This window comes from Heptranchias perlo, chromosome 36 (assembly GCF_035084215.1).
Source record: "Heptranchias perlo isolate sHepPer1 chromosome 36, sHepPer1.hap1, whole genome shotgun sequence".
Taxonomy (NCBI): domain Eukaryota; kingdom Metazoa; phylum Chordata; class Chondrichthyes; order Hexanchiformes; family Hexanchidae; genus Heptranchias; species Heptranchias perlo.
Window position 1 is genome coordinate 13,679,562 of NC_090360.1, and position 22,668 is coordinate 13,702,229.

The 22,668-nt window shown below is 40.8% G+C and overlaps 2 protein-coding genes across 5 annotated transcripts in view; one reads left to right on the top strand and one right to left on the bottom strand.

Annotated features, from left to right (window-relative positions):
* Positions 1–1,449, bottom strand: part of tubgcp2 (tubulin gamma complex component 2) — a 31,792-nt gene extending 30,343 nt beyond the window's left edge. For 2 of the 4 annotated variants that reach the window (XM_067972591.1, XM_067972590.1), the window contains exon 1: positions 1,343–1,449. The gene's annotated coding sequence lies outside the window, so the exon portion shown is untranslated. Of the gene's footprint in view, positions 1–956 lie in introns of all 4 variants that reach the window. The other 2 variants (XM_067972589.1, XM_067972588.1) reach the window with 1 other exon arrangement.
* Positions 1,450–1,520: 71 nt separating this feature from the next.
* On the top strand, positions 1,521–12,813 carry znf511 (zinc finger protein 511). Its single transcript, XM_067972592.1, has 6 exons — positions 1,521–1,805; positions 4,358–4,428; positions 4,568–4,769; positions 7,585–7,709; positions 10,520–10,729; positions 12,306–12,813. Exons 1-6 carry the CDS (start codon positions 1,611–1,613, stop codon positions 12,373–12,375), a joined length of 873 nt encoding a protein of 290 aa, XP_067828693.1. The 5' UTR covers positions 1,521–1,610; the 3' UTR covers positions 12,376–12,813.
* The last annotated feature ends 9,855 nt before the right edge of the window (positions 12,814–22,668 follow it).

A 22,668-nucleotide genomic window follows, 5' to 3' on the forward strand; every position in this document is an offset into this window, starting at 1 on the left:
CTCGTGTGGCATTGGTGACAAGAGGGAGTAAAGTTGTATGAGAGAGATAGTGTTTATTCAAATATCATTTTATGTCTCCTACCCATCAATATCTGGTTTATTAATTTCTACCCTTTCTGCCCTCTTTCAATTTTTCATTCCTTTGCATTCCTAATTTCTCTCGCATCTCTCTCTCAGTTATTGGGATTGCACATTGTCTCAAACTCTTAAGATCGAACCTGCTGTAGCACCAGAATCTCTCAGGGCCTAAACCCTCGTATAAGTGTCTTCAAATTCTATGACTCTGCATCACATTACGCAGTTTAACACCAATCAGATAACTATTAAGACATTTAAAAAATAAATGTTAACATTTATTTATGCTCATGGCACGGAATGGAAAACAATTTGTTGCATTGCATCGATACAACTTGTGCAGCACAACTCACACAGGTTGCGACAAGGGACGAGGTGGGTCCGACCTGGCTCCAATATCCCAAACGACACGGCATTGGGATGCAATTGCTGCACAATGCAACGAGCCATGCAGATTTACCTTAAAATATCAAAACAGAAGCACAATTGTGTGCATACAGGGAGGACTCCAGGGAATACCAACGGACGGTATAACTGAGCTGTCTGCTCAACTCTACTTCACAAAATAGTGCCTGCTTGGACAGGGACGATACAAGTGATACCTCTTTAATGCAACACATTAAAATAAACAGGATGTGGAGATGCCGGTGATGGACTGGGGTTGACAATTGTAAACAATTTTACAATTGTCAAATTGTAAAATTGTTTAAAATAAACAGAGCTGAGCTGCTTTAAAACAAGAATAAGCAGAATAAGATCACCTTCCCTCCCAACCCCTTAAAAACGCACAAATGTGACTGTGGAAAACGCTGTCACTGTTACCCCAGCGGTTTCCAACCTTTCCTACTTTGTCCCGGTTTATCTCTACCCATCCCACGTACCTAACTCAGCGCTCCCTCCGTTTTTTAGGCTGAATTTTTTGGGACCTCAAAGCGGCGTGAGCTGGCCTCCCGGACGGGGTCTCACACCTCGGGGATCCGGTTCACACTCAGCTGCCACTTTTGGGTCGATGGGCACTTTGCAGCGGCGGGGTAACTGCGGCTTTAAAGACCCTTCACTGCCCGTTTCAATAACGCACGCGGGCCGCCGCCTTACGTTATTTACAAACACAAATAAACAAATAACTGGCCGGGCGGCGGGAGCCCCGCGCTCTGTTTTAAAGACCCCAAGAGGCCCAACGCCGCCGCTTGCGTCTACGACTCTCCTCGACCGTCGCTACAGACCGGGGCCGCGACTCTATTCAGGCCGCCGGCCGCTCCAAATTCACCTTCTCCGCTCCGGTCCCTTCCACTAACGCCAAACACACACACACACACAAAAAGACAGCCGCGGTGCAACCACGTTACTGCTTCCCTCAGGGAAACCCGAGGCTCCGCCACTCCGTTCCGCCTCGCTATAGACAAAAGGACAGCCGAGGAGGGAGCAATCCGGCGGGCGTTAGGACCCGGCAGAAGCTGGGCAGAGAGAGAGAGAGAGAGACCGTTGGCGCGCGAGCGCCGGTTGACGGTTTGCTCCCGGGGGAGGCGCGCGTGGGGATGCTGAGCGCGGGGCCGCTCGAGCTCCAGCGGGAATGGACGGGAGATCAGGCCGGCCTGGAGGCGGAGGCGGAGGCGGGCTCTGATGGCGGAGGGGACGGGATGGTCGGGGATTCGGAGCCGCTGCCGTTAAAGTCGCCTTTTACCTTCACCTCCAGGAGGATCCGCTTGCAGAAGGACGACGATTTCTTCGAAGTAAGTTGTCTTGGGCCTTTCGGGTGAGACGTTAAACCGAAGCCTCTCAGGCGAACTTAAAAAATCCCACGGCACTATTTCGAAGAAGAGCAGGAGAGTTTGCCCCGCTGTCCTGGTCAATAGTTATCCCTCAACCAAACATCATTTAAAAAAAACAGATCATCTGGTCATTGTCACATTGCTGTTTGTGGGATCTTGCTGTGCGCAAATTGGCTGAGGCGTTTCCTGCATTACAACAGTGAAGACACTTCAAAAGTACTTCATTGGCTGTAAAGGCTTTTGGGACGTCCTGAGGTTGTGAAAGGCGGGTTATAAATGCAAGTTTGCTCTAGAGCTTGGTCCTACCATTAAACAGATGGAGCCATTTAAAAAAAAACAGACCACATTTTTAAACCAGGATCAACGACCTTCAGGAGGTGTCAGACACACATAATCGATTGTAATTTGTTTCCTAGATGAGGGCGACACTGACTGTTCCACAGTCCCTGCCCACCCTTGCTGCCCTGAGAAGGTAGGGCCCCACTCTCCTGACCTCCGCCGGGTCCCATCGCCCTGGATCTTCTTGCTTCGTAACGATCGTTAGCCATGGCTCAGTGGTAACAGTCTCGCCTCTGACTGAGAAAGTCGTTTAAGTCCCACTCCAGAGACTTAAGCACAAAATCCAGGCTCAGTGCAGTACTGAGCAAATGCTGCACTGTCAGAGGTGCCTTCTTTTGGGTGAGATATTAAACCAAGGCCCCGTCTGCCCTCTCAGATGGGCGTTAAAAATCCCTTGGCACTATTTGAAGAAGAGCAGGAGCTGTAAATTGCTTTGGGACATTCTGAGACTGTGAAAAGCACTATATCAATGCAAGTTCTTTTCTTAAGACTGAGTGTCTAGCTAGGGCATCTCACAGGGCATTGCGAGTCAACCATGTAGTTTGGGACTGTAATTGTATGTTGGTCAGACCGGGTGGGGTAGCAGGTTCTCTTCCCTGAAGGATCTTTGAGAACCTTTGGGTTTTTATGACAATCCAGCAACTTTCATGATCAGTTTTTCTGTTTCCAGCCCATGAATTACCAGATTTATTGGATTCAATTTCACAACATACCTTAGAGGATGCTCTACCATACACTCTTCCTGTAGGACAAAAATAGTTTCTGTGCTGTGACCATGGAAATGTCATCATGCAGACTGGCCAGGATTGACTGAGGCTGCATTTACATTACAACTGGCTGAGTGCAGAGTGAAACAACTTTGCATAGACCGTCTGGCTGTGTAACAACCGTGGATTATTCCTCAGGGTTGAAGGGAAATTTCAGAATTTTATGTTCTTGGAAGTTTTTATGTAAATTTATTCACCTCCCTAAGAGGATTAGACAAATAAATTAGTGTGTGTTAATAGTGTCAATGGTCACATGGAAGGAATGTACTGGAAGGAATGTACCAAAAGGAAAAGGCAGTATAGGAACAATCCTCTTTCTCCCTTTTGCCAAAATACCCTTCTGTCCTTAAAAGATTTTTGCTGTACTGCAAACGGAGTCCAGGATAATCTGCAGTCCTGCCAAACGGAACTATAATTTTGCCATTAGTGGCAGATAAGGGTTTTATAGAACATTTAAACAACTGGCAGTGAGAAGTATACTGAGCTTCTACCAACTTTTGCAGGTATCCTTACAAGTAGTTTGCTCTAGGATGGAGCCAAGGAGTTGAATTTTTGCAACTGGAGAGATTCAGCAGTTAGAGTACAGGCGAATGGGCAGGTTATATGTACAAAGTAATTGACAGAGATGAGAAAGAGTGGAGCCAAGCATGCTACCCTGAGATATCTCTATAGCTTTTTCAGTACAAAGACAAAGGGCAATATGTAACGAGCGAATGCCTATGCCCTCTGATAAAGTTGTGCATTCAATTCAGCAGCTAACAAAATAGGCCAACCTGTTAAGGCTCTTGAATGCTCTGCAAAGTAAAGGGTACTGCTATAACTCCGTGGTAGGAATCGATCCGTTTCTGGATCATGAGATCAAGAGCATCACAAGTCAGCCAATTTGCGCAGATGCCAAATTGGTGACTAGATAGTGGGATTTAGATATTGCAACAAATATGTTTTCTTATCCTTTGAACCCAATTGACTTTAGAAATATTAGACTGTAGTTTTAGGGGCCTGACTATCTTATCTTCTAGGTAAACACAATAGTTGGTTGTTTTCCTCTTATTTGGGACAGTACCAATTGATGGCGATAGTGGAGTTGAAATTCACTTCACTAAAATGTAACTAAATCACATGGACGCACCTATAGCCTGTTGTTACTTCCAGTGTCTCCGTTGGATGTTGTTCTTCATTGGTTCATGGATAACAAAGGAAGTAAACATCCTTGTGACAGGATGTACTGTTGGTCACTCTCCACCATAAGTGACAGGATGTACTTGTTGGTCACTGTCCACCACAAGGAGGTTTTACCAATGAAGGATAACAGTTTGGGGGTAACTGATTAATGTGCAACTATAAAAATCTGCAATTAGCAAGCCAATGGTTTATGGAAAATAAGTTTCACCTTTTATTTTATTTTAGGATGGTGATATCCATCGGCATTTATATCTGCGAAATGCCATAACAAGTGTGGGAGACGTGGAAAGACCAAAGTAAGAATAATTGTTCGCTTTTAAGGATCCCCCTTTTCTAACCATATTGAATCAAAGCTATTTGAATTTTCCCTCCCAGCTTTATTCCTCTTTTTCCTGAAGTGCTAACTTGTGGATATCCATTTGTTGTTTAATCTAGGGTTTCTGAATTCTGTTGCCATATAGCAGGTTGCAGTCAACTGTTTGATACCCTAGAAAACTATGAACATCATTATAACACATTCCACCGCAACGTCTGCTCATCCTGCAAGCGCTCTTTTCCATCCAGTCACCTGTTAGATATTCACATCCTGGAATGGCACGACTCACTTTTCCAAATTCTAGCAGCAAAACAGAACATGGTAAGTGTCTATTAAATTCTAATTCTTGAGTTATTCACTGATTTGTATTGAATTTGTATGTGCGATTATGTCTAATTTAGAGAACAGAGCTTTCCTGAATTCAGCGCAGACCCAAGAACACATAGAATCATGCAACACAGAAGGAAGCCATTTGGCCCATCGTGTCTGTGTCGGCTCTTTGAAAAAGCTATCCAATTCGTCCCACTCCCTGCTCTTTCCCCATAGCCCTGCAGTTTTTTTCCTTTTCAAGTATTTATCCAATTCCCTTATGAAAGTTACTATTGAATCTGCTTACGCCACGTTTTCAGGTAGTCCATTCCAGATCATAACAACTTGCTACGTAAAAGAAATTCTTGTATGTGTATAGTGGCAAGATGATCCAGGAATCTCATTAACTTCTATTAATGTATGTATACCGTGATTTTACACAGTTTTAAGAGTTAACTATTTGGGTAGAGCTAACTCAGCAATGTGGCTGTTGAGTCGGAGAAAATGAAGGCAAACACTTTGTGCTCTAAGATGCATAAGTAATCCAAATTTATGCTAATCAAGGCAAGGTTATGTCAGTGTTAGAAAACAGAATGGTGTCAGAATTGAGCACTCCCAGGTGGGATACAGCACAGATTAAATGTAGAATAAAGACCTTTTCTAATCTGCTCCAGCCTCAGAAGAGATTGCATTTTTAGTCACCTCTGGAACAGAAATTGTGGGTTCAAGCTCCTAACTAGCACTGGCATATCCCACATTCCAGTGCAGTATTCAAGGACACCATATTATTAACAGTACCATTCTTCAAATGTGAGGTTAAAAGACTGATTTTCATTGATGGACATTAAAGATCCCATAGCGTTATTTACATTCTTATTGCCCAATATTCCAACAAAGAACCCTTCTAACACCAGAAGTGTTGGTCCTGTCTGGCACATGGCTCCACTGAAAAGGATGTTGGGGAGATTTATATTTGTGATGTCTCACAAGGCTATTCAATACCCAGCTGGAGTCACAAATCATTTGACAGATCTACTTAGTGGGTCTTAACTTCATGAAGAGCGCGGATGGGGACCAAGAGTATCCTAAGGTGACCGTGAAGGCCTAGTCTACCTCAATAATTCCCATTTCTCTACCATACAGAATGGAAGTCTAATATCCAGTCTTATCTAATTCCATACTGATGGCCAATTATTGAAATTAGGACCTTGACTAGCTAGCCTACAGTACAACCAGTTTTGAACTACTTGCAAAAACCGCTGAATACAGAATTTAAGCCTGGCCCTATCAAGATGTATGCAGCAGCCATATCTACCTTCCGTTTACCATAGGAAGAGAATTCAGTTCAGTCACATCTCTCAATCTTTCAGGCTTGGGATGTCAGCCTTCCTTCCATACTTTTTGATGCCAACTTAATAGTGTAATCTTGTGCTGTGCAAATAAATACATGCTTTTTAATTTGAAAACAGTTGTGAAGACAGCTCTGATGTCAGTCAAGAGAATTAGCAATGCCTAGGCTTTAATTACTGGAGCCCTTTGCTTCATCTGCCATGATAAAAGGATTCTCTAATCTCTAGCAGCTCAAATTTTTACCCAAGTTGTACTTGTTTCATCTGACCCATGCGATTGTTGTTCTTTCCTTTTTTCCTGTACCTCACAGAGAATGTTTCCTAATGTGGCTGTTACCTAATGAATTCTCCTCTATTTTGCATTAACTTATTGTCTTTTTGGTGATTTTTAAACATGATTTTGAAGCTTTTTTTCTTGGTTTGATGGCTTGCTTTAAGTAAAGAACTTTCATTTATATAGCGCCGTTCATGACCTCAGGCTGTCCCAAAGCGCTTCACAGCCAATGAAGTAATTTTGAAGTATAGACACTTTTGTAATGTAGGAAAACGTGACAGACAATTTACACATAGTAAGGTCCTACAAACAGCAATGAGATAAATTACCAGATAATCTGTTTCAGTGATGCTGGTTGCAGGATAAATGTTGGCCAGGATACCTGGGGAGTTACCTTGCTCTTATTCGAATAGTGCCATGGAATCTTTTATGACCACCTGAGAGGGCAGACAGGGCCTTGATTTAATATCTCATCCAAAAGACAGTACCTCTTACAGTGCAGCAGTCACTGAAGTGTAAGCCTAGTATGTGTGCTTAGATCTCTGGTGAACCCATGACGTGATTCTGCAGAAAGTGTGCTACCATTGAGCCAAGGCTATCACCTAGGTATACTTTATTCAGTACTTTAATTGTAACTAAGCTTGTAATAAACAGTGAGGCAAAACCACTTGTCTATTAAAGGGAGGATGTGATGCAGGTGAAGGAAGGATTGTGTACAGTGTGGCAGAGCAGAACCTATCTTCTGTCAATTGAGGAAGACACTGAACCTGTCCCAAATTGCAGCAGGAACAGGGCCATAGCATAGTTGGGAAGGATGGCCCACGCCTTTGAAGGTGTATCAATGATGCCATACTTCTCCAATGGGATAAATTACCAGATAATCTGTTTCAGTGATGTTGGTTGCAGGATACCTATTCCCAGGATGGGCCAGAAAGGTGAAGCTGGCCATTATCTTCTGTCCCTAAGGATGCAAATGCCCATGTCCAGAAAGGTGATTAACTTACCTTTCCTGGAGGACTTTTTGGGGCTTTTATAAGTGCATCCTGGGCAGAATTCCTGTGATAGTCTGAGAATTCCCTGAGACATGACCCTTTGAAGTGCGCAGGGGTGTGGGTGCATGCGAGACTCACTCATCAAACTGGGATTTATAGGCCATTTTGAGTTCTATATGTTTGCAACTCAAATGCTTTAATTTATTTTCTAGTATCTGTGTTTGGTAGAGAGTTGTACAGAAAAATTCAAGACTTCCAGTGACCGGAAAAAACATTTGATCAAAGTTCACGGTTATCCATCTGACTTTAGATTTGACAAACCAAAGAAACTTAGACGGTAAGGAAATTATTCTCTGCAGCATTTTATGTCAAAATCACTGGGGCGAATTAATAAATTGAATAACATGTGTTTCGCATCTCAAAGCAATAGAGCCACGTTTCTCAAATGTCTTCCTCTTTATGTCTTCTTTAGTGCCTTCTTGTCTTAGAAGGCATACTGGCTACTGGACAATCAGTTGAAAGTTATTTCTTGATAAACTTATAGTAATGAAATTTCAGTCGTTAATCCTTTATTGTGAATGACTCCTCACACTGAAGAGATGGAGTGTGTGGGCATTTGCCGTCCACACTGTCAAACACTACAGACAGAAAATTAACTGTATAAGCATAAGTGTGGGTACCAAAAGATCACCCATTAGCAAAATTCCCTTTGTAGGTCTAATTTTCTATCTTACAAAACAATTTCTAGTAAGAATCAGATTATATGCATTCGTAGTGGCTTAGAGTCTCAGTTCTTAGAAAATGACTCACAAACAGAAAAATGCATTGTATATTTTATGTAAGTCGAATTGTTATTAGAATGCATCCTTTATTGCTATTGTTAGCGGGGCTCTTTATTATCTGTTAGTTTCCATCATCTGCCAGAAGTTGTCCCTTGTTACAGTTGTTGATCAAGGTTTCCTTGCATTCGCAAAGCATTAAATAACTTCACAAAAAATACATTTTATTTCTCTGTTAATTTTACGAAATCTATATAAAAGTCTAGTCGAATGTGTTTCAATAGTATGTGGAAAATGTGCAGACTTGAAATGGCCACACTTGGAAAGTTTTGTCGAAGCAAAGTACATATTATACCTGCACTTAATTGGCCTGCTGTTAAATTTGCCATGCTGGTAAGGTAAGAAAATCTACCAATTATGAACCAGTAGACAGATAGGAAAAACTACCAGTCTCAAACCACCATCAGACACAAAACCAACCAAATTGCTCAAGAGCTACTAATCAGGATCAGTAACTGCAAAAACAGACCAAAGTGCTCAAAAAATTTGTTTTCAATTTCTCTCTTCAGTCAGTTGATTATAAGGTAATAGAATTTATAACAAACACAAAAACTTAAATAATTCACAAAAAAAGTGAAGTTGCCCGAGTCCTGTTGAAAAGCTTTGCAGATTTCCTGGAACTTACCTTGTTCACCTAGGTCTCCTGCCTTATTTTTGGGGGGCTCTGTGCAGGAGCAGCCTCACTGCCCCATTCAGTCTCCCAATCTCGGTGTCTCCTCCAGAACAGTGAATTTCCCAAAGTGAAAATATCTGCTGTCTGCGTTCCCGTGACCACGGCTGCTATGTTTGGAGACAGTGCAGCCATTTGTGATGTTGGTGTGGCCATTGCTACTGTCTGTACTTGCAATTCTGAATTTCTCCCTAATGTTAGACATCCCCCTTATCTCCCATCCCAGGGCTGCCAAAACTCAGAACACCCTGCTGTCCTTGCAGATGTCTTCCAGGACTCCCATATCCCTTCAGTGCTGCCACATTCTCCCTCAGCCCTCCCCACTGAGTGCTCCCAAACCTCAGAATGCTTCACCAATTGCTGCCGCACTGGTAGATCCAACATCCCAGCTTCCTCCATCCCCACCCCTTGAAGGGTCCTCAGTGTTCCCACGACCCATTCCACAAAGTGCTGTTAAGCCCCAGGGACCGGTTCTCTTTCTCCCCCCCCCACCACTCCTGCCCTCCCCACAGTACTCACAGGTGGCAAACCTGTTTCAGCTCTTTCCCAGGCTGTACCCCTTAAGCCCAGTGCATCCCATGTAACTCACATTCTATTATTATATAATACAGTTGATCTCCTGTGCTGATGCATACCACTTCTTCCCAGCCTGGGGCTTGAGACCCTAGTTCTCACTTGTTTGTTGCACCATCTCCTAGACAGTCTCTCCCTGCCTGATCCTGATATCCACCACCAACTTTGTACATGTTGCCTACCATCTTGCTGCATATCCTGGAACATGTGAGAGCCACCTAATCCAATTGGGAGAAATACAGAAGAGTAGACACTGCAAAGGAGAGAGTTACATAAACAGTGAGAAAGATTACATGACAAATAGACAGAATGAGATAGAGAATTAGAGAGTAGGAAAGAATGAGAGAGATAGATGTAGGAGGAGAAAGACAGTTTTGTTTTTATTTTTTTTGTCTAGAAGCATCAGCACTGGAGATCAACTATATAATATAACAGTAGAATGTAAGTTACATGGTATAGCACTATTATTATAAAACAATACATCCTCTGAGTCACTGTAAGCAATGGCAGAGGAGACCTGGTAGGAGTATAAAATAACAACTGATGTTTTAGGTGCAAAAAGATACTGGAATCCTGACTGGGTTAAAATATGAACTTGGAAAAATAGTTTTGGGTGATGCTTTTTTAGAGAGGGGTGGCACAATTTGGTGTTTTGTGCTTTGACATATATGATTGTCTGGCGCTGCACATGGAGGAAAATCAGTCGGGGAGGATTGGTGGATGGAAAATTGTAGGCTCCCATGTAGGCATGCAAATGACCCCACCCAATTCTGCACTGTGCACGCACCCAGGTAATCGAATGCACCCAGTAACAGGTCAATAAACCCCATAGTCTTTTAGTGATGAGATGAGCAGTGCGTCCCTGCAGCTCAGTGGCAGTAATCGTTGTCGTCATCCCAGCCTGACTGTATTTTTGTGTTCATTTTAAAAATAAGTGATGAAAAAGAATTTAAAGTCATATAATGGCTGTAAACCATTTTAACTATACTTTCCTCGTTGTCACTACTTTTTAAGGTGACAGTACAGTAAAACAAACGTGTTTTTCTCTTCTTACCTGCCCCACAGCAATCAAAAGAATCAAGATAGGAGTTCACACGACATGGATGTGGAACCATCCATTTGTCAAAAAGAAACACATGACATTTTTTGCAGAGTATCCACAGAATCAATGGACCATGCACCAGTAGAAATAATGGAGGCTGAGAGTCCATCTGTGCTAGGACAAGGTGGATCCAGTACTACTACAGTGCAACAACGGCCTTACTTCTCCTACAGGTTACTGACCTTCTACTGTTATTACTTTTACCTTCTAAGTACAAAAGAATAGGAGTGGCATTGTGCGCAATATGTACAGAACATCACTTTAACTCTATTTAAAATATATATAGTAAAAGACTCAAATGATGCTGTTATTTCAATGTTAGTTTACACTTCGTCTTGTGGTATGTTTTATTTTAAAACAGTGGTTGTAATCATGCTGGGAAATAATTTGTCAGCAGTTACAGAACTCAGAAAATGAAAATCAACTGCAGTGCAAAAAGCCCACTATCTGAAACAAAATAGAAAATTAAAGACTGAAAAATGTCTGGAAGTTACATTCAAATCTGTTTTATACAGAAATATACAGGTATGAAAATAAGACCTGGCATCATTGTAATATGAATCATGTGGTTCACTTTAGTTTAAGTCCTGCGATTTGGCCTAGACACTTGCCCTTCTGCCGCTGTCCACTATCACACCAGTTGCCAACAAACTAAAATAATAAAAGTGGAACCACCTTCCCATCTCCCTCTCCTGAGATCGCCACCTCTATCTCTAATAAAACATTTTGTGCCTGCACACACTTCAAGTCAACTTTTCCATTACAAAATTCCTATATCCACATTTATAATCAAAACCGCCCATGTAAATTTGTCACACTGTAAATACACCCTCCTGCCAGTGGAGGCATTGTATCATCACCACTGGAAGATGGGTGTAATTAAAGCGTAACAAGATTACATAGGCAGTTTCCGTTATAAATGTGGACATAGGAATTTAAAAATAGAAATCTAAAAATAAAGACAGAGTGTATGACTTTAAAATTGGGACTGAACTACGTCTGTGTACCCTGATCCAGGCATCCCAGCTTTCTAATCCTGCTTCAACTGAGGACTACACTTGAAGTTGACTCCCTGTGGGCAACTCGATGGGTACTCTAGTAGTAAATATTATATAGAATAAGCCAGTGTATGTTTCAAAGCAGTTACTCATCTCAAGTTGAAGTTGACTGGTAGCTTTGCTCTCGCAGTTTGAGCTCGTTATAACTCCTGTTACAGCTCTGTAGCAGCTGATGCATTACACTATATGTAAAGAAAATGTGGAAATGTTGACACTTTTTTTCCTCCATTATATTTAATGAAATTTCCTATTAGTAGGAACCTATCTTATCTATTGGTACTTTTAGCCATATTGTAGTTTAATTTCTCCCCTCCCATCTTTCTCAAAGCCGTTGAAGTACAATTCCACAGGTGCTATCTGCTCTCCAGTACCTTGTCCGAGTGGTCGTTCTTCTCATATGCCTAGGCAGTGAGCATTGGAAGATGTTTTACATCACAGCTGAACCAATTCTGTCCTTGCCTGAGATCTGAACTTGTGCACTATCCAGTAAGAGTGATTGGGTCACAATTGGGAGCGGGAACTTGGGCTGACATTTTATATTTTCCACCTTCATAGACTGGAGCACTGAGGCCAATTGTAACATCATCACCACTGCCTTGTTTGAGATAAACTAACTCAGCAAAGACCTAGGATGAAACCTGGTCCTTCCTGACCAGTAAGGCTCAATATTATATATTTTTTTCTTTTATAGGGTGCCAGCAACAATTTGCTTTGGTCATGGGTCAATTCGCGGCTTTAAGAATCCAAGGAAGAAGAAGTGAACTGTGTTGTGAATTGACTAGTCACTGGATACTAAAACATTGTTCTGTAAATGACGTTTCTGTCAAAATGTGAACTTGGAAGAATATTTTGTCACAATTTCTTTGATCAGATGGAACAATCTCAGCCTCCAAGAAGCAATCGGATACAATTATCAGCCAACGTGGTCGCAACTGCATTTTTTTAAAAAGGGAAAGACCTATACTGTTGAGAAAACGGATACATATTGATTACTTACTAGCAAAATAAATCTTTTGCTTCGCATTTCTATGTATCCTTACTGGAGAGAAATCCATTTCCCATCATTTCAAAGCACATTTCCACTGTAGGATTCTGGATAGGATGACACTACTGGCTGTTTGTATTCTATCATATTGCTTGTAGAAAATGCCTCATAATTTTAGCTCATTCAATATTAAAAAGGTTTGATTTACTCAGAAGCCAACATTTTTTGGAATGATTCCCAGGACAGCTAAAGAGCACAAACCAGCCACAGTTATATAATTTACTAGAATACAATACACAATGGAAAAACTGATGACACCTCCCTATTGAGGTGGTGATAAAATACATAATTATGGAACAGTACAATTACATAGTTCAAAATACTTGGCTGAGTATGTTGAAATGTAGCACTTTATTTTAAATAAGATGGTGTTCCCCTATAATACTTTGTTTTATTCTCTAGGACTTGTTTTCTTTTCTTTTGTACATTTACACTGCCTTCTAGTCCCTACTGCTTCAGACAGTTATTTGATGTCCAGCACAAACACTGGGCTGGTTCTGTGCCCCTTTTTGCAAAAAGTTCTGTATCATGGACTTTATTATATTTGTGATTGAGTAAATGTTGGACTTTGGACAACGCATTTAACATCAGTTATAAAAATTTGGCATGTTTCAAGATGTCAATAATTTTGAAATTGAAAATTAAATTATTGCTTAGCAATTTACACATCTCTCCTTTAACAGACTGGTATTTGAATGGTGTTTTGTACAGGTATAAATTATTTCTTCATTAAAATTGAAGAAATCTGTGAAAGGTCAACATTAGTTGTTACTTGGAACATGGGAGTCCCACCAGGATTGAAAAAGGACTTGTCCACTCCCAGAGCTAAAAGAGGTCAAAAAGTTGAAGTTCCCCTTTTCCAAAAATGCGAAGAGAAACTAAATTATGGGGTGTGGAGGGTTGTAGAGTACGCTCATCAATATTGACCAAGATTTTCATCTCCATTGAATATAGATGATCTCCAAGATACCGGTTCATTTATGGTTTATTTTCTGTTTTCTGCTTGTTTAATTTTTGTTTCTAGTCCCTTTCTCTTCCCATTAATTCTCAAAAGCAACCAGCCCATCAAAAGTGTCTTACATAAATTAAATAAGAAAGCAACATACTGATTAATGTGGCAAATTTTAAATGTTTACAGACTATTTTTCTTTCCAGTGCTGGGGTTGGGGTGGGGGTTGGCACAGCCAGGGTTTCCGATTCCAGCGGGTATCCAATGACTCCTGCTACACGTGCACACATGTGGAAGAGGACAGCTGTGTCCCCATGGTCAAGTAGCCTATCTTGGTTGAATACTTGCAGGCTTGGCACACTCATGCAGAATGGTTACTTTGGCAAGGTACTTCAGGAGAGAAGAAAATTAGGGTGAAAATAATTCCCCCTCCCCCCTTTCCAAATTTGGTCTCCTAAAACCAAACTGTACCCTTAGCCAAAAAGGCAGGTAAGTGACCAGCTCACAGGCTTTTTTTAGTGCAGCTTTGAATAAGGCTGGTATGAGGTGCATAACAGAGACAATTCTCCCTGTCCATGGGGAAATACCTGGCCTTCATTCAGCTCAGCTTACACAGCTGAAATTGGGAAAGCAGTCACACACTGGGATTCGTGTGTAACTACCACTCCTACTCTTAAGCAATTTTATATTAAAATTTATTAGATTATGAAGAAAACATCAATCTGCAATAGTGGCAACATGGAAGCCACTTCACAAAGAATCTTCTCATTGAGTCTGTCATGGCTGAGGGGTGATTACCGGTTTGAACTTAGACGTAGGAGGCATGATTAAGAAATTTGCGGATGACACAAAGATTGGCCGTGTGGTTGATAGTGAGGAGGAAAGCTGTAGACTACAGGAAAATATCAACGGACTGGTAAGATGGGCAGAAAAGTGGCAAATGGAGTTCAATCCGGAGAAGTGTGAGGTAATGCATTTGGGGAGACCAAATAGGCAAGGGAATACACAGTAAATGGGAGGAAACTGAGAGGTGTAGAGGAAGTGAGGAACCTTGGAGTGCATGTCCACAGATCTCTGAAGGTAGCAGGACAGATAGATAAGGTGGTTAAGAAGGCATATGGAATGCTTTATTAGCCAAGGCATAGAATATAAAAGCAGGGAGGTTATGCTGGAACTGTATAAAACACTAGTTAGGCCACAGCTTGAGTAATGCACACAGTTCTGGTCACCACACTACAGGAAGGATGTAATTGCACCAGAGAGGGTGCAGAGGAGATTTACGAGGTTGTTACCAGGACTGGAGAATTTTAGCTATGATGACAGATTGGTTAGTCTGGGGTTGTTTTCCTTGGAACAGAGGAGGCTGAGGAGTGATTTGATTGAGGTGTACAAAATTATGAGGGGCCTAGATAGAGTGGATAGGAAGGACCTATTTCCCTTAGTGGAGGGGTCAATAAGCAGGGGGCATAGATTTAAAGTGATTGGTAGAAGGATTAGAGCGGAAATGAGGAAAAAATTTTTCACCCAGAGTGTAGTGGGGGTCTGGAACTCACTGCCTGAGAGGGTGGTAGAGGCAGAAACCCTCAACTCATTTAAAAAATACTTGGATGTGCACCTGAAGAGTCGTGACCTGCAGGGCTACGAACCAAATACGGGAAAGTGGGATTAGGCTGGGTGGCTCGTTTCTCAGCCGGCGCGGACACGTGGGCCGAATGGCGGCCTCCTGTGCCATAAATTTTCTATGATTATTATTTATAATGGGATCGGAACGCCAAGATCAGAATACAACTTTAAAGTCACTCCGTGAAATCTAATTAATTATTTATTCTGTGTACTGTTTCAGTTTTATATGTGTTTTTGATTTTTTTGTGCTGACAGTGGACACCCATTGTACGCAGTGACCCTGACGCACAAGATGATTAATGACTGTGACGTCACAACTGAAAGGTTACTGAGAAAAGCTCTCCAATCGATTGCCAGGGGATATTACATCCATTGTATATATTCTCTAATCAACGTTACCAAACATGCCACTTTCTGCAAATTATCTGAAAGCTTATAAGGTCTGAACTCCCAGTTAAAGGAAAATAATCCACTGGAGAAAAAAAAATGAATATTGTGAGCTATTCCCCCTATTCAGCTATAGCTAATTAGAAATTATAGGATTTAATTGTTCAATCTGCTGCAACTGCTTCATTTAATGCATGGAGTGCAGATATCAGTTTCATGATAAATGCAATATCAAGTGATTTAGCTTTATGCAATCTTGAGTACTGTCTTTAAACCTAAACATGGGTTTTTTGCTGGTATAAGAATTAAACTGAAAATAATGGATAGTTGAGAATGATCAAAAGGCAATTGGAATTTTGTTTATGTCAAACTATTGAAGCAAGGATTAAACTGCTTAGAATTATCATCTGAACTCTGAAATCATGCTGTAGCACTTGATTTATTTTACATCCTATTGGCATGGGGGTGTGGGTTAGTTTGGAGCTTTTTTTTTTGCGTGTGAGCCAGGAACAACCAACAGCACAGATGTCCAACTGTTCATTCCCTGATGGAAAAAGAGAATTGCCTTTTATGACACCATTACTGTAAAAACAATCTGCAGTTGATTACCAGGAAACTCTGGGTCCAGCATGTTATGTAATGATATAACAACCATAGTACAAATGAGCTAATTCAGTGTAAATGTTGACATGTAATTAGAAAAAAAGTCAAATTGGTTAGTATAGAGTTATATGTATTTCTGGTCTTCAATTACAATGTGTTGCTGAAACTTTATAATAAAGCTGAATGTATCTAGTACCCTGGTTATTCTCGAACTTATAGGTTTGGCTCTTAACCATAAGTTTGACAGTTGGGTCCTAAGACTCTACGACACTGAGATTTGCATCTTCTAGGTTTTGAGAATCCCCTCTTTTTTATTTCCTCCAATTTTCTCCCAAGACGTTGATTCATATTGAGGTATTTATTGGTGTGTAAGCAGGCCTGCTGTACCTTGTCCAAGTGACCATTCTTCATATGTGAGGCTGGACAGTCAGTGTTGGGAGGCTATTTGATTGTTCAGTTGAGCGTGATCTTGTCATCATCCAACTGGACTTTCCAGCATATCATCAGATACCAAACAGGAGTAAGAACAATAGCTGATTTTTCCCCCTCTTCCCAACCACTGTCCAACTACTGCCGTAGCTACTATTGACTAACTCTGCACAGACTACAATATAACTGTTACGGAGTGGTGCTTTACCCACTAGGTTATTGTAGCACCTATAACTCCCTCTGTTTTTGCTAAGATGATAGTGAGCAAAGAGAGGTGATGTTTAGCTGTGCCATCTCAACGGCAGGGAATAGCTGAACACATGCTGCTATCTTCACTTGAACGGCACCACTTATGGGATGGGTGGAGTGGCTGTGGTGGCAGTTGTGATCCATTGCCCATACCACCTAGATGGAGGAAGATGTGTGGTATTGGGTGCCATGCAAGGGGAGAAAAGTAGGATAGAATAGGGAGGGAGTGTGGGGGGAGAATCAAGTTGTATTTGGCATTTGAGTTCAAAAGAATCTCAATATTGTAACTGCATAATATAATATTTCAATTTTGATTTGAAATATTTAACTCAAATTAAAACCTTAATTTTTGTTGTTGACAATAGAAAAAGAACATCACGTTTTTATTTTAAATTGTACAAACCCCGAGTAAGATTCCAATTCTGTATCTTTTCTATGACCATCTATTCAAACAAAACCTCCATGTGGCTATTGCTGCTGTTGGGTGGTCTGTTGTTCCGTGCGATTCTAGTTTTCGTTCTTAATATTCTTTTAGTGCTCCTATCGAAAGTAATAGGAGAAGCTGTCTCGAATGTACCGTAAAGCACAGTTAGTGACCTCAATTAGAGAGCATTCAGTGTGATGAAAATTCATATATATTATACATTGTAAATCGCAACTTATTCACCTGTCTGTAGATCTATATGGGTAAAATTTGCTAGACATAACTTTTAATTTCAAGAACAGTCTTGATTAAATTTTTAGATTTGCGTTGTACAGAAAATAGCCTGAATGGCTAAGAGCTTAAGAGTAACTCACTGTGGGCTGAAGTGATGAACCTGTGGAAGCAAAACAGTAGTGACTTCTGAGTGTCACTTGAGCTTGGAGATTAAATCACAGCCTTGAACTCATTCTTTGCTATCCAACTAGATATACAGGCCTCCCTTGGTATTGCTCACAGTGAGTTGGAGATTAAACTATTGCAGCAGTGGGTGGTGATGATATACTTGGCAATTTAGAGGATTTGGGAAGGTGTTTGCCAGAGATGTGCTTCAGAAACACTGAAGTGTTTTTGATTAGTTCCCTTACCCGCTGCTGGTAGATGAAGAGATACGTTTATTCCTCTCATACCAGTTACATATTGTAAACAATTTTACAACACCAAGTTATAGTCCAACGATTTTATTTTTAATCCCACAAGCTTTCGGGGGCTTTCCCCTTCCTCAGGCCCACACTGCCTGAGGAAGGGGAAAGCCCCCGAAAGCTTGTGGGATTAAAAATAAAATCGTTGGACTATAACTTGGTGTTGTAAAATTGTTTACAATTGTTAACCCCAGTCCATCACCGGCATCTCCGCATCACCAGTTACATAAACAGATCTGTGCATGTAACATGGGGGAGAACAGTAGTTCAAGGAAGACCATGCTGTACTGGATGGGGCCAAAGTGGCAAAGAGCTCAATTGCTGATTGAGAATGCAGGAGACCCTATCGCTACAGACGCCAAAATCTGGTTCAGTGGGTGTAAAATTCAAATCACAAGTACTATTCTCGAGAGAAGTTGCAGAGACTGACTGAGAAATTGTGAGAGTCTTGTCTCTGGAACTTAATGAACATAAAGTGTATAACTGAATAACATATAGTTATTTAAATTGTTTTTTTCCTGACATATAGCAGATTCAGTTGGTGGACTGTGGTATGAGAAATGGACAGGATTTTTAAACAGTACGTCCTGGCAAATCATAAATACAACCCTGCTGTGCAATGCAACTCCTCCCCCCACCCCACAACCTCCAAAATATGCTTTGTTTATCAGACTTAGTGCGATGGAACGTAATCTGCAAGAGTCACAATAAAGAGGGGAGCAATTTGCCGAGAATGTCATGAACTGCAGCCAATTGGGAGAATCAAGGCATCAGCCGAAAACAGAGGCAACAAGGCCTAACTCAATAATTGAAGCTTCAGGCAAGTACTCAATTGGGTTCTAAGCTCCCGCTAGAGAATTAGGCCTGTGCAAGAAAACAAGTTCCGGGGATTTACAATATGGCATAGTCATCTCTGGGTAAGAATATACATTTTACTTTTTTTTACTGGTTTCTTGTGTTCTAATATTACTTACATAGGTATATTTCCAGGTAGCTGAAAAATCAAAATGGCAGACTAAATTTACAAAAAAATTCAAGTGATTTGATTGCCAGTTTTGTGGGAAAAAAAAGTTGAGCAAGTCAGCTGTTAATTTTTCTTCTACGTACACATTTCTCATTTGTTGTTAGTAAATGAATCAAACTACTTTTGATTTATTCATGTTTAGTATTTGGGTATTGGTTATTTAACAGAGAAGTCCTCATTTCGACCAATCACATTTTTCCCAAACGGGTGATTGACATCCTGAAGTCAAACAGTTTGAGATGTGACGCGATAATATGCAAGATGCAAGATTTTTCATTATATAGATATGCATATCTATACAATTAAAATGTCTTGCATCTAATGCATTAAATGTGCAGGGTGGCACAGAATTTGTAACAAAAACATCTTGTCATACTTTTTTACTGGTTCAAATAAAGAACGTAATCATGCTGATTGGTCGAAATATAGATTCAGGAAGCTCTCTCATAAATAAACAATGAAATCAAAAGCTGCAATTTGAACCAATCACATTACTGAATTTAGTTTTTTATTTTAAGATGATTCTATTGTGATTACTAACCCAGCTGAATATAAAGGGTATGAGCCCGCTAAGACACAGGGAATTCAATAACTTGCACCAAAATCATTAAACTTACCCAGGCTAGAAATCCTTGAAAGAAATTTCACCCACATAGACCAGCCCTTCTCTCTGGGGCTGAGGTTCCAATCCTGCTTTAGTCTGAGTATTACAAATTTCAGGAGCTTTGTGTGCTGTGGATTTCCAGTTCTTACGAACAGAATGTGTGCATGAGAAAGATGCATATGGGAGTTGTACTTTTCATCCTATGCTTTGGAACTACAGTATCCAGAATGCACCATGTCAATCCATGTGACATGATAATGAGGTGGAAAAGAATCAATTGGCCCAGGATTTCCAACTCCTGTTGACAAATTCTGTCGGGGGTGGGTGGGGGGGGGAGGGTAAATGCAGCATGGGAGTTATCCTTTTACACACTCGACTCGGTGAAGGGGGCCCTTTGGTCCGCCCGAAACTAGTCGGTCTTCCAACTGAAGGAGCTGTCCATGACCGAGTGTTGCCGACTGGCTCACTCCAAGGTCCAGGAATACATGCTGCGGGATGCAATGAAGCAAGGTGCAGCCTACGCAAAGGCTCTATGGGGAAAGGCCACCGTGAAAGGCTGCCCCACCTTGTATTGTACAGAACATATTACAAGATATGTAGTGTGTTTTGAATTGTAAAAATGAGATCATTTTGTGAACGATCTGCATTGCATTGGTTTGAACTATATTGCTTGAAATTGTGTCTTTTTACAATGAACTGTGTGTATCTTTAAATTTTATGAAATAAAGTATATTTTGAAATTTTGAAAAAAAGTTGTCCTTTTACACACTCTGCTTCTCTGGGACTACAATATGCAGAGTGTGCTATGACAGCTATTGCCACATGACAACTAAGCATACAATTTTTAAGTAGCAATTGTGCAGCATTAAAAAAATTAAAAGATGTTTTTGGTGCAGTTTAAGCTGCTAAATAAAAGCCTAAGACAAAGGTATTTCATATGACGTTTTTGTTTGTGTCAACCAAGTTGGCCAGCACCAGAAGGTGATGTTTGAAACACTTTGATGCTAGACCTCAGACACTGCAGCCAGTCAGCTGGACCTAGATCATGGTGAATGGCCATTTGCCCATGCTGCTATTCATTGGAAATTCATTGGTGGGAAAACCATCCCTGGTGTAGCTTTAGCAAGAACTCCAAATCTTTGTGGAAGTGAGGGAGAAGAATAAAAACTTTTAGAATTGTCTATAATAGGGGTCAATAAATTTGCTATATTACGATTATAGACACATAGCGATAAACATCAGAATTACAATCCACCTCCTGGTTTACCCATGAACAATGCCGTGGGAGATCAGAATACATATAAATAAAAACTCCATTAAAAAGAAACCACACTAATACTACTCAAAGGTTGAAGGCTGTGAAGCTGTTTTGATGATCTCTGTACAGAATAGTTTTGTCATAGCACTAAGAATTATTTTATTGCTACATTGACAATGCCTGTCAGACTGTGCAGTCCGACACTCCAGAGGAAATTGAGAAAGGGCACTGTCAACACTGCTTTATAAAATTTATGAAACGTGCTAGGATGGATGGAGATGGGGGGGGGGGGGGTGAAAATAGAAAAGGTGTGTTCCAGGCACCTCTGCTCAGAATGTTTAAAGAAGCTACTCTGATAGATCCATGGAAAAATGCACTTCCTGTTTTGGGACTGAGACCAGGAAAGTCCCTAATTTGGTCTGTGTTGGGTTTAGCTGTTCTCAGTTCACCCTCTAAAATTAACCCAGCATTTCTTGGTTAGAGAGGTAAAACAAAACAAAAATATCAGCTATGGCTCCCACTCCTGTTTGGTATTCAGTCACTCTTGCTGGAAAATGCACACACATGGATGTCAAGTGTGGTCAGGATCAGGCATGACTGTGATGTCCTCCCGTAGTCAAATAGCTTTTGGACACCCCCCATTCTGGCTCACACATGAAGAATGGCCATTTGGCCAGTGGAACCATATCTCAGCGTCAGTCAGTGCCTTCAGGAAAGGAAAGACATTTGGAAAAAGTGAGTATTTTATAAGGATGAGATATGGTAATATAGTTCACAGTATGGTGTAAAGGAATTATGTTTGATTTTAAAAGCAGCATTATAAACAATCAAAACAAATCGAAGGAGGGAGCAATGACAACCATGAAATGTACAGTTAACTTTAGGTATACTATGCAGTAATGCACAGTGATCATTCTAATCCATGCATTTAATTTGAATGCACTGCTACCCCTATTATATAACTCCAGCCCAATATTTACATGTAATCCTGATACACGGATGAGATGCCTTCCAATTATTCATGTCTTAATTGCTCAGCACCCTGAATATTATTATTCCAGTGCACCATTTATTGTTTAGGCCTTATAATGTTTTGCAAAAGATAGTTATTTTGTTTTAATTAACTCACTGCGTTAGTGATTAAACATATCGAGGTAGAAATCTGCAATATGTAGTAAATCCTGAGCGAAGCATATATCTTAGCAAGCTAGTTAGTTAATTATAATTCAACTTTATTGACTCAGGATAACAAATCCCCTCAGCAGTAACCTGTGAGGTTATGATTTGGAAAGCACACACGTTCTAGTGAACTAGTGTAAATGACATTTTGAATGTTGGATCTTTCTGCCACATGGAGTTTTGGGATATTATCTATGTCTACACAAAATTTGTAAAATAAATTCATTGACTGGGAATCTCAGCACATTGTGTTTTCTTAAATTGTATCTCGGTTCCATTTCCTGGAGCTATGCTCGGTAACGGTGAATACAAATAAAGTCAATTTTTCAAAAAAAATGGGATTTGCCTGGGACAAGCGCAAAGATTAGGATGCGCTCAAGGTTTCAAAACAGCGCCGTTAAAGTGCGGCGGGGGCAGAATCTGGTTTGTAGATTGCCCAAACAACACAGACAAGCGGGGTTATTGAATGGGAATATATGAGACGAACGCTAGGTGGGGATATTGCATTATGTTTGGGACACGACCGTCGTCTGCAGACATCGGGGGCTTGTTTTAACTGAAATGCAGCCCATATCGAGCGGA